The sequence below is a fragment of the Bubalus kerabau genome, chromosome 14, assembly GCF_029407905.1.
Source record: "Bubalus kerabau isolate K-KA32 ecotype Philippines breed swamp buffalo chromosome 14, PCC_UOA_SB_1v2, whole genome shotgun sequence".
Lineage (NCBI taxonomy): Eukaryota > Metazoa > Chordata > Mammalia > Artiodactyla > Bovidae > Bubalus > Bubalus kerabau.
The window spans coordinates 39,387,520-39,404,221 of NC_073637.1; the positions used below are offsets into that span (position 1 = coordinate 39,387,520).

Consider the following 16,702-nt stretch of genomic DNA (forward strand, 5'->3'; position numbering starts at 1 on the left):
CCAGGCAAGAATACTGGAGTGGAGTGCCATTTCCTTCTCCAGGGGATCTTCCCCACCCAAGGATCGAACCTGGGTCTCCTGCATTGCAGGCAGACGCTTTATCCTCTGAGCCACCAGGGAAGCCCATAGAGCTACTGTTTGCCCCAGAGCAGTTGATCCAGGAAAACAAGGTAGAGGCTTTTATGATCTATTTTGAAAGTTCCACTTTATCATTGTGCAATATTTTCTTAGTTACTCAGTCACCCTTATTCGTTGTTGGAGGGGACTTCACAAGAATTTGCATACCAAGAGGTAAGGATATTTGGGGGCTGTATTAGAGATTGGCTACCACCCTGTTCATCCATTGAGAGGTATACGATGTGTTCTTATCTCTCTTTGTGATATTAGCAACCTCTGATGTGTTTTCTAAGTTCACTAATTCATTAGATATTGCAAAATGGTTCTATTCTATCATTCCTTTTTCATGTACTAGCTCTAATACTTCTAAAAGAGAAAAGAGCATGAGAAGGCAAGGGAAACGTGCCTCTCTGTACTATTTGGTTACCAGTAGTTCAATCTCCATAGAAAGGTCAGGATAAATGCTTGATTCTTTCCCTTTATCAGTTTTCAAAATACAATTAGTTTCCTAGTACCATTGGCTGATTAGACTTTAAACAAGTATTATGAGCTCATGGATTTGAATATATTTGATGTATTTCAATATACCAAAGTTACTGTCTTATTAATGATCATACAGTCTACAGGCAGGCTGAATGTTTAAGTCTGGAAGCTATGAATGTTACATTAAATGCCAAAAGGGATTTTATAGGTGGATCTTGTGTTGGGAAGATTGTCCTGTATTGTCCAAATGGTTGCAGTAAAATCACAGGGTCCTTATAAGAGGGAGGCAGGAGATCAGGGGACAAGGTGATGTGATGATGGAAGCAGAGATGATGCAGTGCTGAATTTTGAAGATGGAGGAATGAAAGGATTGCAGCCCACAAGCTGAAAAAGGCAAGTTAATGAATTGTTCCCCTGGAGATTCCAGAAGAACTAGGTATGTTGACTCCTTGCTTTTAGTCCACTGAAACTGATTTGGGAGGGTAGCATTGAAACATGTATATTATCATATGTGAAGCAGATCACCGGTCCAGGTTTGATGCATGAGACAGGGTGCTCAGGGCTGGTGCATTGGGATGAGCCCGGGGGATGGGATGGGGAGAGAGGTGGGAGGGGGGTTCTGGATGGGGAACACATGTGCGCCCATGGCTGATTCAGGTCAATGTATGGTAAAAACCACTACAATATTGTAAAGTAATTAGCCTCCAATTAAAATAAGTAAATTAATTAAAAACTGATTTGGACTCCAACCTTCAGAATTGTAAGAGATTTTTTTTTTTCCTGGCTGCTCCAGGCGGCTTTAGGATCTTAGTTCTCCAACTGGGGTTCAAGCCTGGGCCCTCAGCAGTGAAAGTACAGAATCTTAACCACTGAACCACCAGGGAATCCCCCATTTGTATTTTTTGTGGGGGGAGGGATTTGTGCTGGGTTTCTGTTGCTGCGAGGGTTTCCTCTAGTTGCAGGGACATGGGGTTACTCTTGTTGTGGAGCACCAGCTCTAGAGCACATGGGCTAATAGCTGGGGCTCCCCGGCTCTAGAGCACAGGCTCACCAGTTGTGGCACACAGGCTTAGTCATTCTGTGGTATGTGGGATCTTTCCAGATCAGGGATCAAACCCATGTCTTCTGCGCTGGCAGGCAGATTCTTTACCACTAATCCACCACGAAAGCCCCCATTTGTATTGTTTTCAAGGCATTAAATTTGTGGCTATTTGTTACAACAGCAATAGGAAACCATTCTTTGGTCAATGGGACTGTCATCAGATTGGTTATCTAATACAGTAAGATGTTCTAGGTATATGATCTTCTTATACCTTTTCTGCCTCAGACCTGAAACAGCACTTTCTCTAGAGTCTTTATTCCTTTTAGTGGAACTAAGATCATACCTAGTGTGTCCAGAAAAAAAAAATTGGTTAAGATGGTAAATTTTATGTGTTTTTTCCATAATATAAAAATGTATTTTAAAAGTCGGGGGAAGAAAGAGGACACACCCATGCAGGCTCCTAGTCCTCTCAAAACACACTAAAAGGAACAAAGACTCTAGTGTTAACTATATTTGCCTTGTTGTGCAATAGATCTCTAGAACTTTTCATCTTGCCAACCTGAAACAATACCAGTTGAGCAACTCCCTATTTCACTAGCCCAACCCCTACCCCATGAATTTTTGCCTTAAAAAAACCAAATGGTAAAGTAGGACCATGCCTCAGTTAAAAAAAACTTTTACAAATATGATTATTTTCCTCTAAACTTGTAAATTTGAAGGCTCTGACTCTATGCTATTTTTGGCTACTAATCCACAGGCCATTGTCTTTTAAAGGATTTCAGGTAGCAAAGCATCTAAAGGGTTAGCTGTTTTTCCAGAGCAGAGTGAGAGGTTTGGAATGAAATACATTCCACACCCAAAATGATGACTATTTCAAGGTATTCCCTTGAAATTCCCTGTGGTTGGCTAAAGTGAGGGCATTCTCAAGCATGGTGGGACCCATGCCCATAATGCAGGACTCTGGCTAGTGTTCTGTGTCTGAGGTCTCATCCAGCCAGTCTCTACCCTTTGGCTCAACCTGTAGCCGAGCAAAAACACTGTGCATGAACACTGCTCAGTTCAGAGCTGACGGTCCTGCTCTCTGGGCTGGAAGAATTGATGTATAAAGATCGTGCGGGAGGGAATTCCCTGGCTGTCTAGGACTTCATGCTTCCAAGCCAAGCAGCACAGCCATAAATAAAGAAAGAATAGGAGGGTGTGCTTAGGGTTTAAACAAAAAAAGAAAAAGAACTTGTGGGAGAGAATAGCAACACAGGGGATAAAGAGAGCTGGGCTTTTGAGTTTCTAAAGAAGACAGGTTTTGTTACTATTGACCAGGAAGTACCTCATTTTGTTTTTAAAGCTCTGTGCTCTCATTTGTATCACATGGTTGAAGAGTACATTCTAAATCATTTTCCTCTTCTCTCGCAGGAAGTGCTCAAATATTAAACACACACACACGCGCACACACACATTCAAAAGAGGAAACAGTTGGATAGGAACTCAGAAATCATGTGACTGATGACTAAGTTACATTTTTTTCCCTTTACTAAAAATAAAGGGGAAGAGTCTGAAGATTAGTTACAGATTCTCCTTACATTTTTAAAGTTTTGGAGAGATTGAATCATGTTTCCATTTGTGCTTTTTTCCACCCTGTTTTCTTCCATATTTACTGAACCTAGGGAGAATCGTTGGGTCTGCAACTCCTCTGACGCCACCGTTTGGTACGACTACTGTGGTAAGTACAAAGGCAAAAACAGGTCAACCATTCCAAGGGTGTTTTCACAGGAACCTTCCTCTGCTGTCACTAGGACACAGGAAACGACCGTGTGTTCCAGCTCTTGGGGAGGCTGCTGGCAGCAAAAGGGATGTCTGGTTCCTGCCCTCTGTGGATTTTCTCCATCCATCATAGATCTCATGAATCTCTGAACTGCATTTCTCTTGACTTCCAAGCACTTCTGTCCTTTCCTGTGGTCAGCTATCTTTACTTTGAACCCAGTTTCAGATTCTTCCCTGTTCTGGCAGAACATCTGCTTCTGAGATTTCTGTCTCAGCCCAAGACTGGGGGCTTCCCTGGTGGCTCAGATGGTAAAGACTCTGCCTGCAATGCAGGATACCTGGGTTCCATCCCTGGATTGGGAAGATCCCCTAGAGAAGGGAGTGGCTACCCACTCCAGTATTCTTGCCTGGAGAATTCCATGGATAGAGGAGTCTGGCAGGCCATAGTCCATAAAATTGCAGAGTCAGACACGATTGAGTGACTAACATAAGATTGACTGGTTCTTCTTGAGAAGGTAGAACAGTCCTAGCTGCTTCTTGGAATTGGTTCTATCTCCAGGCTTTGATTTTTATTTTCCTCTAGCACCGTGTCGGGTGTATAACAGGCACTCTGTTCAAGTGTTTCAGGCTGTTGTGTTAAAGGCTTTTGGTAGAACCTCCCTAATTGGGTGTAATGCTGATTCTGTCAGTTACTATCTGTGTGATCTTCAGCAAAGTCTCAGCCTCTCTGTGCTCCAGCTTTTTAATCTGTAAAGTGAAAGTGATTTTCAAACCCATTTTGCAAGGATTATTCTGAGGTAGAATTTTCAGCCCAGAGCCACATAGAAACAATAATATTAATTACTTAAAAAAAGAAATCAGCCACAGTCGAATGCTATTTACTGGTTGGATCACTGTTTGTTTTGTTCTATCTTGTTTTGCTTCCCCCCTTTCTCTACAAATATCTGCTGGTCTGAAAGCACAGCTTTGGAGCTTGACTACTGTTTTGGTTTGGTGCTTTGCACCAAAGCACCATGGGTTGGTTGGCCTTTTCTACCGACTAGCAATATCAGGAAGTTTTAAAGGGATGCTCCTGAAAATACTGGTTAGTTGAAATTCTCATGGGAAAAAAGGATTTATGGTCTAATCATTTGGGGGAGATTTACAAATGTACTTTGAGTTCTGAGAAGTTCTGCAGTAAATAAACCTATTTAATTTCCCAATTTTCAGTTTTATTTTCTCTAATTTTTTGAGTGTGCCAAATACACTCTAGCAAATATTAATATAAAGTTACTCCTGGGGAATTAGAAGTAATCCCAGAAGTGGGAACAAAGCCTAAGTGTGTGACCAGTCTCAGACTGATGGCTTTTTTCCTGTCTGTGATTGTACTGAATTCCTGCTCAACTTATCCCTGAAAATTCCCCATCCCGGGAGGTCAGTTCACATTCCTGTGTCCCAGGACCTCCTCAGTGCACTCAGCCCTCTTCTCTCTGCGTTGGTGCTGAGAGAACCAAAGAGAGAACTTTCTCTCTGCTCCACACACACTGATTATACCACCTTTTCTGTGCTGTGTTTCATAAGGCCTTTATTTATGTAACACTTTATTATATTTATTTAGCTTTTTAAAAAAAATATTTTTTGGTGTAGACCATTTTTAAAGCCTTTATTGAATTTATTACACTATTGCTTCTGTTTGTTATGTTTGGGTTTTTTGGCCTCAAGGCACATGGGATCTTAGCTTCCTGACCAGGGATTGAACCCACACTCCCTGCGTTGGAAGGTGAAGTCTTAACCACTGGACAGCCAGGGAAGTCCCAATTTATTTAACTTTTAATCTTCTAGTAACACTAACTCAATTTGTCTTTTAATTTGATTTTTTTGAGAAAGGATCTTCTTTTCTTAAAAAATTTATTTTATTTATTTATTTGGCTGAGGTGGGTCTTAGTTGTGGCACTTGGGGTCTTTGATCTTTGTTGTGGCATGTAGGTTCTTTTCAGTTGCAGCATATGGAATCTAGTTTCCTGACCAGGGATCAAACCCAGGTCCCCTGCATTGGCAGCTTGGTGTCTTAGCCACTGAACCACCAGGGAAATCCCTTGAGGAGGGATCTTACCAGCTTCTCTCCAATGCTGAGAAATTTCATGGTCTTTTTCTGCTGCCCCACGGATGTAGGGATCATGGGGAGCAGGTTGGGGTACACAGCTACAGCAAGACTCTCCTGGCTGCCAGGCCTCTCTGACCCTCCTCCCCCAACATCAACTCTTCCTCGCGTTCAAGAATCCATCCTGGCCAAGATGGAAGCGGATCATGTGTTGGAAGCATTGATCCCTCCAGTGTTATTGTCAGGATGTTGGTGACAATAACTCAGTCCTTTCTGTGAGCGTGATTCCCATTTGGCCGAACTACTGGGCATACATGGTGTACCTGTTTGCCAGGTCTGCTGTAACTAAACAGCATAGACTATGTGGCTTAAACAGCAGAAATCTATTTCTCACAGTTCTCGAGGCGGGAAATCCAAGGTCAAGGTTTAGTTTCATTCTGAGGACTCTCTCCTTGGCTTGTAAATGACCGTCTTCTTGCCATGTGTTCATATGACCTTTTCTCTGTGTGCGCTCATTCCTGGGGACTCCCTGTATGTCTAAATCACCTCTTTAGAGCCTACTCTAATGGGCTCATTTTAATTTAATCACCTCTTAAAGGCACTGTCTCCAAAAACAGTTGAAGAAGGAAATGGCAACCCATTCCAGTATTCTTGCCTGGGAAATTTCATGGACAGAGGAGCCTGGTGGGCTACAGTCCATGGAGTTGCAAAAGAGTCAGATTCAACTTAGCAATTAAACACCAACCAAAGACAGTCACATTCTGAGGTTCTAAGGATTAAAATGTCAACATATGAATTTAGGGAGCACATTTCAGCCCGTAACATACAGAAATGGCAATAATTGGCTGTTTTATTCTCCAACTCTGGAAAAGGCAGGAAACATGGCTGTGCGAGGCAGTCCACATCGTCCTGGACATCCACTGTCCTGTAGCCTAGAGTTGTCAGACTCAGTTGTAACGTGTTTTTGGCTGTAGGTTATCCTGAAATTTAAGGAATTCATGGATTATTTAATTTAGCCAGTATTCACTGAGCATCTGGCATGTGCTTGTTCTAGACATTGAGGATAATGTAGCAGTGAACAACAAAAGTCCCAGCCCTCCTGGAGTTTTGACCAGTGAAATATTCAGCATGTCAGATGGTGGTGACTGCTGTGAGAAAAGTAAGGTGAGGGAGGGGGATAGAGAGTGCAAAGGTGGGAGTGGGGGTTGCATTTTAAATTAGGATGGCCAAAGAGGGCCTCACTGAGAAGGTGACATGCAGCCGGGACAGGAATAGTAAAGGGAGTGAGCCACGACCATATCCAGGGGAAGGGGTGGGGGAAAGAGCAAGCCCAGTGGCCTAGAGGTGGTGAGGAAGGAAAAGCAAGGAGGCCAGTGTGGGTGCCATGGAGTGAGTGCTGGGGAAGTAGTAGGAGATGATATCATAGAAGGGAATAGGAAAGGAATGACAGCTTTGTAAGTCAGGAGATGACTTTACCTTTTACTGTGAGCAAAGCTTGGTCTGTCTCATGGCTTGGTAATCTGTAAAATGGCAAAGATGGAAGCAGACAACCTGTGGGGAGATTTGCAATAGTCCAAGTGAATGAGAGATTGGTGACTCAGGCCAGAGCGGGAGCAGTGGAGGTGATGAGGTGGGGTTGGTGCTGGAAGTCCCCTACTTTCAAACCTTAAAATTGCAAACTTTCAGAGATGCGAACATGTGTTCCATCAACGTCAGGCATGAGTGAAATTGCAGCTTTCCCTCCATCTCCTGTTGCTAACATTCCTTCGGCTCTAATGTCTCCCACCTCCTCTCCCTCCTCAGTAACTCTTCTTGCCTGTTCACTCAGTGCCAGCTCCTATATGCCAGCTGTTGTACGGTACTACTGTACTTTTCAAGGTACCATGCTGCTGCTGCTAAGTCGCTTCAGTCGTGTCCGACTCTGTGCAACCCCAGAGACAGCAGCCCACCAGGCTCCCCCCGTCCCTGGGATTCTCCAGGCAAGAACACTGGAGTGGGTTGCCATTTCCTTCTCCAATGCATGAAAGTGGAAAGTGAAAGTGAAGTCGCTCAGTTGTGTCCAACCCTCAGCGAACCCATGGACTGCGGCCTTCCAGACTCCTCTGTCCATGGGATTTTCCAGGCAAGAGTACTGGAGTGGGGTACCATTGCCTTCTCCACAAGGTACTATACTACAATATAAAAAATGTTTTATTTTTTGTTTGCTTTTTATGTATTATTTGTGTGAAAAGTATTATAAACCTACTACAGTACAGTACTTTATCACCAATCATGTTAATTGGGTACCTAGGCTAACTTTGTTGGACCTAAGAGCAAATTTGACTTATGAATGCACTCTTGGAACAGAACTTGTTCGTATGTAGGGGACTTAGTGTCTTCAGAAGATGGAACCACTGGACTTGCTGACTGATTGGATGTGTGGTTGCTGCATGGTCCTCCCAGCTAACTCTGTGTATGTTGGCATCTGATCTTCCCTCTCTTCCCCCCAGCTCCCGACTCCAAGCAGGCCAGCCTCTTGACTGACCTTTATTTATATTTCTACTATTCTCTAACCTGAAATATTCTCTATCTTTCTGTTCTTTGGAAACCTTTGAGGTCCATTAAAAGTCCTACTTGCCTTACAGAGACTAGTCAAGTAAGTTGAATTTAATTCAGTTTATTAATGTCTTTAATAGGCATTATGTTTAGTTATTTTAGTTATTATGCTGAGGAATGCTGAGGAGGCATATTAAGTTATAGCTGGTATGGGACTTCTCTGGTGATCCAGTGACTAACACTCAGGGGGCCTGGGTTTCATCGCTGGTTAGGGAAATAGATCCCACATGCCACAACTAAAGATCCCATATGCTGCTCCTAAGACTTGGTGCAGGCAAATAAATATTAAAAAAAAAAAAACAATATAGCTGGCATCCTCAAGGAACTCCTGACTTTTGTCTTACTTATGGGTGTTAGTGTAATAGAGGGCTTCCCCCAGTGGCTCATCGGTAAAGAATTCGCCTGCATTGGAGTAGTCACAGAAGATTGTGGGTTCGGTCCCTGGGTTGGGAAGATCCCCTGGAGGAGGGCATGGCAACCCACTCCAGTATTCTTGCCTGGAGAATCCCATGGACAGCGGAGCCTAGTGGGCTACAGTCCATGGGGTCACAAAGAGTTGGACATGACTGAATTCACACACACACACACACACACACACACATAGTGTAATAGAGCACTGTTGTGTGCATCCCTTGGTATGTGGCTGGTTGGCCTTAATGGTTACTTGCCTCACCTGCCTCTGAGTTGACCATTAGTGGTCTTGCTCAGCCATTGGTCAGTGCCGCAGTGGCCCCGCCTCCAAGTGACCAATTATCAACCAGTGACCATTAGTGGTCCATTCAGCCAACAGGCAGCGGAGTGGCGGTTGTCTGGCTGAATCTGAGGTAAGAGGTGGATCCCAGTCTTTTCCCCTCTCCCTCGGGGGCCCTCTAGCCCACCCAGCCTTGGGCCAGAGTGAGAGCTGGGACCCAGGAACAGGCTGGTGGCTGTGTCCTGCCAGGCTCCAGAGTCCTCACCAAGGCCACGCACTGGCCAGGCCTAGGCCTTGAAGCATCGGTGAACCTCTCCTGCATCCCCATCTCTGTGACCTCGTGGCAGCAGCCGTCTGCCTGGGCCGCAGTCTGGGGACTTGCCCCCTATGTCTGGGTGGCCTGAGGGCAGATTGGATTCTGGGCATTTACCTCCCTCAGCGATGACGGCTGGGTGGCATGTGGGGACCTGGCCCTGAGGGAGCCTGCAGCTGAGATTTGCCTCCTCTCAGCCAGGACTGGACTTTGGTGGGGTAGAAGTTGTCTGGGGACCTGGCCTTTCTTGTCAGGACAGAGAAGCACATTCATTTGATGGAGGTTTATAGGAACATGGTTACCTGACCATGACCTGACCTGAAGAGCAAAGGCTCTGACACTAAGACCTTTGCAACAACTACCTACAACCCTCCTTCTCTTTTCTTAGAAAAGGGCTTCCCTGAGAGCTTTCAGGGAATTGGGATTTTTAAAGGCATGAGCCACCCGTCTCCTTGCATAGTCCTGCAGTAAACTTTTTTCTGCCCCAGACTCCAAAGTTTTTGTATTTAGTTCAGTTCAATTCAGTCGCTCAGTCGTGTCCGACTCCTTGCAACCCCATGGACTGCAGCACACCAGGCCTCCCTGTCCATCATCAACTCCCGGAGTTCACTCAAACTCATGTGCACTGAGTCGGTGATGCCATCCAACCATCTCATCCTCTGTTGTCCCCTTCTCCTCCTGCCTTCAATCTTTCCCAGCATCAAGGTCTTTTCAGATGAGTCAGCTCTTTGCATCAGGTGGCCAAAGTATTGGAGTTTGAGCTTCAACATCAGTCCTTCCAATGAACACTCAGACTGTTTTTGTATTATTTGGTTTCATTGTGCGTTGGGTGCATGGACTTGCATTTCAGTAACAGTAGGAAGGTTAACTATACATATCACCAGGATTCATCTATTATTCTACAGACTCGGCATGCCACTGGGAAGTCTAATAGCCATTTGGAGCTAGGACTTGTCATTTATACTCTTTTCCACATCTGTTTCTTCCGAAATCTTCCTCATGACATTATCCACCTAATTCCTTAGCCCCCAAACCAGAGGTATCCCTAATTATCTCTTTCCCTTAACTTTCACATTGGATTTATCAATGACTCCATTTTCATTTTCCCCAGAACATATTTTAAAGCCAACTACATTTTTTTTTTTTTTGGCTGTGCTGCTTGGCTTGTGGGATCTTAGTTCCTCAACCAGGGATTGAATCCTGGCTTCAGTAGTAAAAATACTAAGTTCTAACCACTGGTGCGTGTATGTGTTCAGCTGCTGGCCTGCCTGGGAATTCCCCAACTACCTTTTTTATAAATTTAATTTTTACTTTATATCGGAATATAATTGGTTTACAATGCTGTGCTGGGTACAGCAAAGTAGTTTGGTTATATATATACAAATATTGATTCCTTTTCAATTTCTTTTCCCATATAGGTTATCACAGAATATTAAGTAGAATCCCCTGTATACAGTAGGCCCTGTTGATTATCTGTTTTATTTATAGAGTGTGTATATGTTAATCCCAAACTCCTAATTTATCCTTCCCTCCTACCTTTCCCATTTGGTAATCATAAATTTGTTTTCGCAGTCTGTGAGTCTGTTTCTATTTTTTAAATAAGTTCATTTGTATCGGTTTTTTTAAGATTCCATATATAAGGGATATCATATCATATTTGTCTTTCTCTGACTTACTTCACTTAGTTTAATAAATGTCTTAAATCCATCCATGTTGCTGCAAATGGCATCATTTCTTTCTTTCTTATGGCTGAGTAATAGTCCATTGTATTTATGCACCACATCTTCTTTATCCATTCCTCTGTCAGTGGTCATTTAGGTTGCTTCCATGTCTTAGCCACTGTAAATAATTAAAGCCAACCATTTTTCACTGTCCACTGCTCACCACTTATGCCATCCTCATCTCTTTTCTCTGGCCTCTGCAACATCCTCTTGAACCGGCCTCTCTCCATTTTAATTCCTTCCTCCATACAATCAGTTCTCACCATGGAGACCAGAGAGATCTTTTGAAAATGTAAATAAGTTACATAAGACTATTTTGATTGCTTAAAACCCCCAGTGGTTTTTCACTACAGTTAGAGTGAAATCCCAACTTTATACCAAGGCCTCTAAGACCCTTCAAGATGGCCCTGCCTACCTGTCTGATTTCGGATTCCCACCCCCCCCCCCATTATTTTCCATTTACATTGACCTATATTATTATTATTACTATCATTATTTGTATTACTAACATAATAAAACTTACACTTTTAAAGTGTACAATTCAATGATATTAAATACATTCACATTGCTTTGCAACTATCAACGATTTTCAGAATTTTTCATCATTCCAAACAGAAACTCTGTACCCATTAAAAAGTAACTCCCTGTTTCTTCCTCCCCTTAGTCCCTGACAACCTCTACTCTACTTTCTGTCTCTGTGAATTTGCCTATTATATGTATCTCATGAAACATTATTTGTATATATATGCATATATGTTTATTTTTGTGGCTTGAACATATCAAAGTCATTGTCACCTCTGAGTCTGCGTTCCTGATCACAGCGTCCACAGAGTTGGTTACTTCCTGTCACTCACTTAATGGATACTGTAGTTGAGGTATCTCTACCCACTGCCACTCCCCCAACTTCTCTGTCCCTACCACATACTCAGTCTTTCTCTTGTGGCCGGGTTAGATTTGTTTACTAGAATGTGCATTTATCAATTGTTCATTGTTTCTGTAGTGCCTAGAGCAATATTTGGTGCTAAGAAGTGAATAAGCACACATTTATTATTTACAGTGTGCTACGTGCCAGAGTCATGCAAAATGAATAGAGACGTGCTTCCTGCCCTCAAGGCTTGCACTATTTTTACGAAGAAGAATGATGTGTGAGCAAATAACTATAGTAAACATTTTGAATGACCATTCAAGGATGATCAAGTACTGTGACTGACAGTGTGTTTGTGGCTGTTGGGCTGGGAAGGTGTGGAGGAGTCAAGGAACGTTTAACAGAATTGTTGATATTTGAGTACATATTGAAGGCATATGAAGGAGTTTACAGACTGATGAGGACAAGGGCATTCCTGTCAGAAGGAACCGTGTATTTATGTAATGGAAATCCTGTTAAAGAAATAAAATGAAGTGCTGTGATAGTTCAACTCCAACCAATGCTTTCTCTCGTGATCTCCAGTGGTACTTACTGCCAACACTCAGAGTGGCACTGACTTCATTTCATGTGCTAACTGCAGTTGCCTGGAATGTTAAGAAGGACTCTAAGGCAGAGCTCAGGGGAAAGTGCTACGATGGATTAGCAATGCTGATACATTTGCAGGGGAACTTGGAGGCTCTTCTTCTATGCTGGACCTGGGCACTACTTTCTATATTTATTAAACCAAATGTAGAATTTTACCATAAACATGGTGACTTTAAAGTAAGAAAACTATTTTCCATTAGTTCCCAAACCTTTGCAAATAAATGAAGAATCACTTATTATATACTGTTATGTGATTTTTTTGAGTCTTACATCTCATTTTTTTAAATGTATGGTGGTCTTGTCTTTCTATAAAATCTTAGGCTTCCTGATGTAAAGATTACGCTTACACTTCTATACTCCACCCTGCCGTGCTGTGGTGCTGGCTCAATACTGAGCACCAAGAGGTTTTCTGACCATTTGTCTGATTGGATTGACTTGATAGTTTCATCATAATCAGACCAACTTCAGACATTAGGAACCTTAACTGAAAGTGGAGAATTGCCCATATGACAACTGGTCCTGGTGATTCACTGCTTTTAACTTGTTCCCAGCTTTACTCCAGGGTCTTGATGATTTTCTACAAGCTTATCACTGAGAAAGAAGAGACACATTGCACTGTGCTTGGCAATGCATATGAAAGTGCCCATGTTTCAATACCATGTCAACCTTTTCAATGGTAAGAAAGTGAATAAGTATACTAATTATGCAAACCTTCAAAAATCTAGGTGGAAAAGAAGACAATAAGGCACATAAGTCAATCAGTTAAGAGTTAACCACTATGAACAGTTTGTTATTTTGGTAAATATTCTTTTAGATATATAATAACATACCTCAACATAATAAAAGCTATATATGACAAACCCACAGCAAACATTATCCTCAATGGTGAAAAATTGAAAGCATTTCCTCTAAAGTCAGGAACAAGACAAGGGTGCCCACTTTCACCATTACTATTCAACATAGTTTTGGAAGTTTTGGCCACAGCAATCAGAACAGAAAAAGAAATAAAAGGAATCCAAATTGGAAAAGAAGAAGTAAAGCTCTCACTGTTTGCAGATGACATGATCCTCTACATAGAAAACCCTAAAGACTCCACCAGAAAATTACTAGAACTAATCAATGACTATAGTAAAGTTGCAGGATATAAAATCAACACACAGAAATCCCTTGCATTCCTATACACTAATAATGAGAAAACAGAAATTAAGGAAACAATTCCATTCACCATTGCAACGGAAAGAATAAAATACTTAGGAATATATCTACCTAAAGAATCTAAAGACCTATATATAGAAAACTATAAAACACTGGTGAAAGAAATCAAAGAGGACACTACCAGATGGAGAAATATACCATGTTCATGGATTGGAAGAATCAATATACTGAAAATGAGTATACTACCCAAAGCAATCTATAGATTCAATGCAATCCCTATCAAGCTACCAACAGCATTCTTCACAGAGCTAGAACAAATAATTTCACAATTTGTATGGAAAAACAAAAAACCTTGAATAGCCAAAGCAATATTGAGAAAGAAGAATGGAACTGGAGGAATCAACCTACCTGACTTCAGGCTCTACTACAAAGCCACAGTTATCAAGACAGTATGGTACTGGCACAAAGACAGAAATATAGATCAATGGAACAAAATAGAAAGCCCAGAGATAAATCCACGCACACCTTATCTTTGACAAAGGAGGCAAGAATATACAATGGATTAAAGACAATCTCTTTAACAAGTGGTGCTGGGAACTCTGGTCAACTACTTGTAAAAGAATGAAACTAGAACACTTTCTAACACCATACACAAAAATAAACTCAAAATGGATTAAAGATCTAAACATAAGACCAGAAACTCTAAAACTCCTAGAGGAGAACATAGGCAAAACACTCTCTGACATACATCACAGCAGGATCCTCTATGACCCACCTCCCAGAATATTGGAAATAAAAGCAAAAATAAACAAATGGGACCTAATTAACCTTAAAAGCTTCTGCACATCAAAGGAAACTATTAGCAAGGTGAAAAGACAGCCTTCAGAATGGGAGAAGATAATAGCAAATGAAGCAACTGACAAACAACTAATCTCGAGAATATACAAGCAACTCCTACGGCTCAACTCCAGAAAAATAAATGACCCAATCAAAAAATGGGCCAAAGAACTAAATAGACATTTCTCCAAAGAAGACATACAGATGGCTAACAAACACATGAAAAGATGCTCAACATCACTCATTATTAGAGAAATGCAAATCAAAACCACTATGAGGTACCATTTCACACCAGTCAGAATGGCTGCGATCCAAAGTCTACAAGTAATAAATGCTGGAGAGGGTGTGGAGAAAAGGGAACCCTCTTACACTGTTGGTGGGAATGCAAACTAGTACAGCCACTATGGAGAACAGTGTGGAGATTCCTTCAAAAACTGGAAATAGACCTGCCTTATGATCCAGCAATCCCACTGCTAGGCATACACACTGTGAAAACGAGAAGGGAAAGAGACACGAGTACCCCAATGTTCATTGCAGCACTGTTTATAATAGCCAGGACATGGAAGCAACCTAGATGTCCATCAGCAGATGAATGGATAAGAAAGCTGTGGTACATATACACAATGGAGTATTAATCTGCCATTAAAAAGAATACATTTGAATCAGTTCTAATGCGGTGGATGAAACTGGAGCCTATTATACAGAGTGAAGTAAGCCAGAAAGAAAAACACCAATACAGTATACTAACGCATATATATGGAATTTAGAAAGATGGTAACGATAAGCCTGTGTACGAGGCAGCAAAAGAGACACAGATGTATAGAACAGTCTTATGGACTCTGTGGGAGAGGGAGAGGGTGGGAGGATTTGGGAGAATTGCATTGAAACATGTAAAATATCATATATGAAATGAGTTGCCAGTCCAGGTTCGATGCACGATACTGGATGCTTGGGGCTGGTGCACTGGGACGACCCAGAGGGATGGAATGGGGAGGGAGGAGGGAGGAGGGTTCAGGATGGGGAACACATGTATACCTGTGGCGGATTCATTTTGATATTTGGCAAAACTAATACAGTTATGTAAAGTTTAAAAAAAAAAAAATAACATCTTAAAAACAGTAAAAATGGAATCATATTGGGTATATTGTTGGGTAACCAGCAGCTTTAAAACCTGATAGTATGCCACAAACATCTATATCATTAAATATCCTAAAAATTTATTTAAATGACTTTGAAAGTGAAAAGTGAAACTGTTAGTCACTTAGTCTTGTCTGACTCTTTGTGACCCCATGGACTGTAGTCCACCAGGCTCTTCTGCCCATGGAATTCTCCATCAAGAATACTGGAGGGGGTGGCCATTTCCTTCTCCAGGGTATCTTCCCAACCCAGGGATCGAACCCGGGTCTTCTGCATTGCAGGTGGATTTTTTACCATCTGGGTCACCAGGGGTTTAATGACTTTACATTAATTCAATAAATAGATGCACAATATTTATTCAGTTGGGTTTCTCTGGTAGCTCAACAGTAAAGAACCCGGCTGTCAAAGCAGGAGATGTGGGTTTGACCCCTGGATCGGCAAGATCCCCTGGAGAAGGAAATGGTAATCCATCCAGTATTCTTGCCTGGGAAATACCATGGACAGAAGAGCCTGGTGGGCTACAGTCCATGAGGTTACAAAAGAATCGGACATGACTTAGTGACTGAGAATTAGTATTTATTCACTCACCTCTGAGCATTTTTTAAAAACTTGAGATATAATTGATATATAACATTATAATAGTTTCATGTATACAATGTGATCTGATATCTGTATATACTGTGACATGAACACCATGATAAATTTAGTTAGCATCCATCACTTCACATAGTTGGGCTTCCCAGGCGGTGCTAGTGGTAAAGAACCCACCTGCCAATTCAGGAGACATAAGAGACACATGTTCAGTCCCTGGGTTGGGAAGATCCCCTGGAGGAGGGCATGGCAACCCACTCCAGTATTCTTGTCTGGAGAATACCATGGACAGAGGAGCCTGGTGGGCTACAGTCCATAAGATCGCAAAGAGTTGGACATGACTGAAGTGACCTAGCACACACACCTCACATAGGTTACAAATCTTTTTTCTTATGCTGAAAACTTTTAAGATCTACCTTTTTTTTGAAATTCCCTGGCAGTCCAGTGTTCAGGACTCAGCACTTTCATTATGGTGACCCAGGTTCATCCCCTGGTTAGGGCACCAAGAATCTGAATGCCACAAGCATGTTCCTCCCACAAGCCCCTAAAAGATCTATTTTCTTAGTAACCTTTAAATATGCAAAATAGTATTATTAACTATAGTCACCATGCTATACATTATATCCCCATTACTTACTTATTTTATAACTGAAGTTTGTATCTTTTGACCCC

At 42.0% G+C, this 16,702-nt stretch overlaps 1 protein-coding gene across 1 annotated transcript in view; it reads left to right on the forward strand.

Moving 5' to 3' along the window:
- The first annotated feature begins 3,073 nt into the window (after positions 1–3,073).
- Positions 3,074–16,702, forward strand: part of LY96 (lymphocyte antigen 96) — a 36,336-nt gene continuing 22,707 nt past the window's right edge. The window contains exon 1 of the mRNA XM_055546298.1: positions 3,074–3,359. Within this exon, the coding sequence (XP_055402273.1) occupies positions 3,248–3,359 (112 nt within the window). The 5' untranslated portion in view covers positions 3,074–3,247. The remainder of the gene's footprint in view (positions 3,360–16,702) is intronic.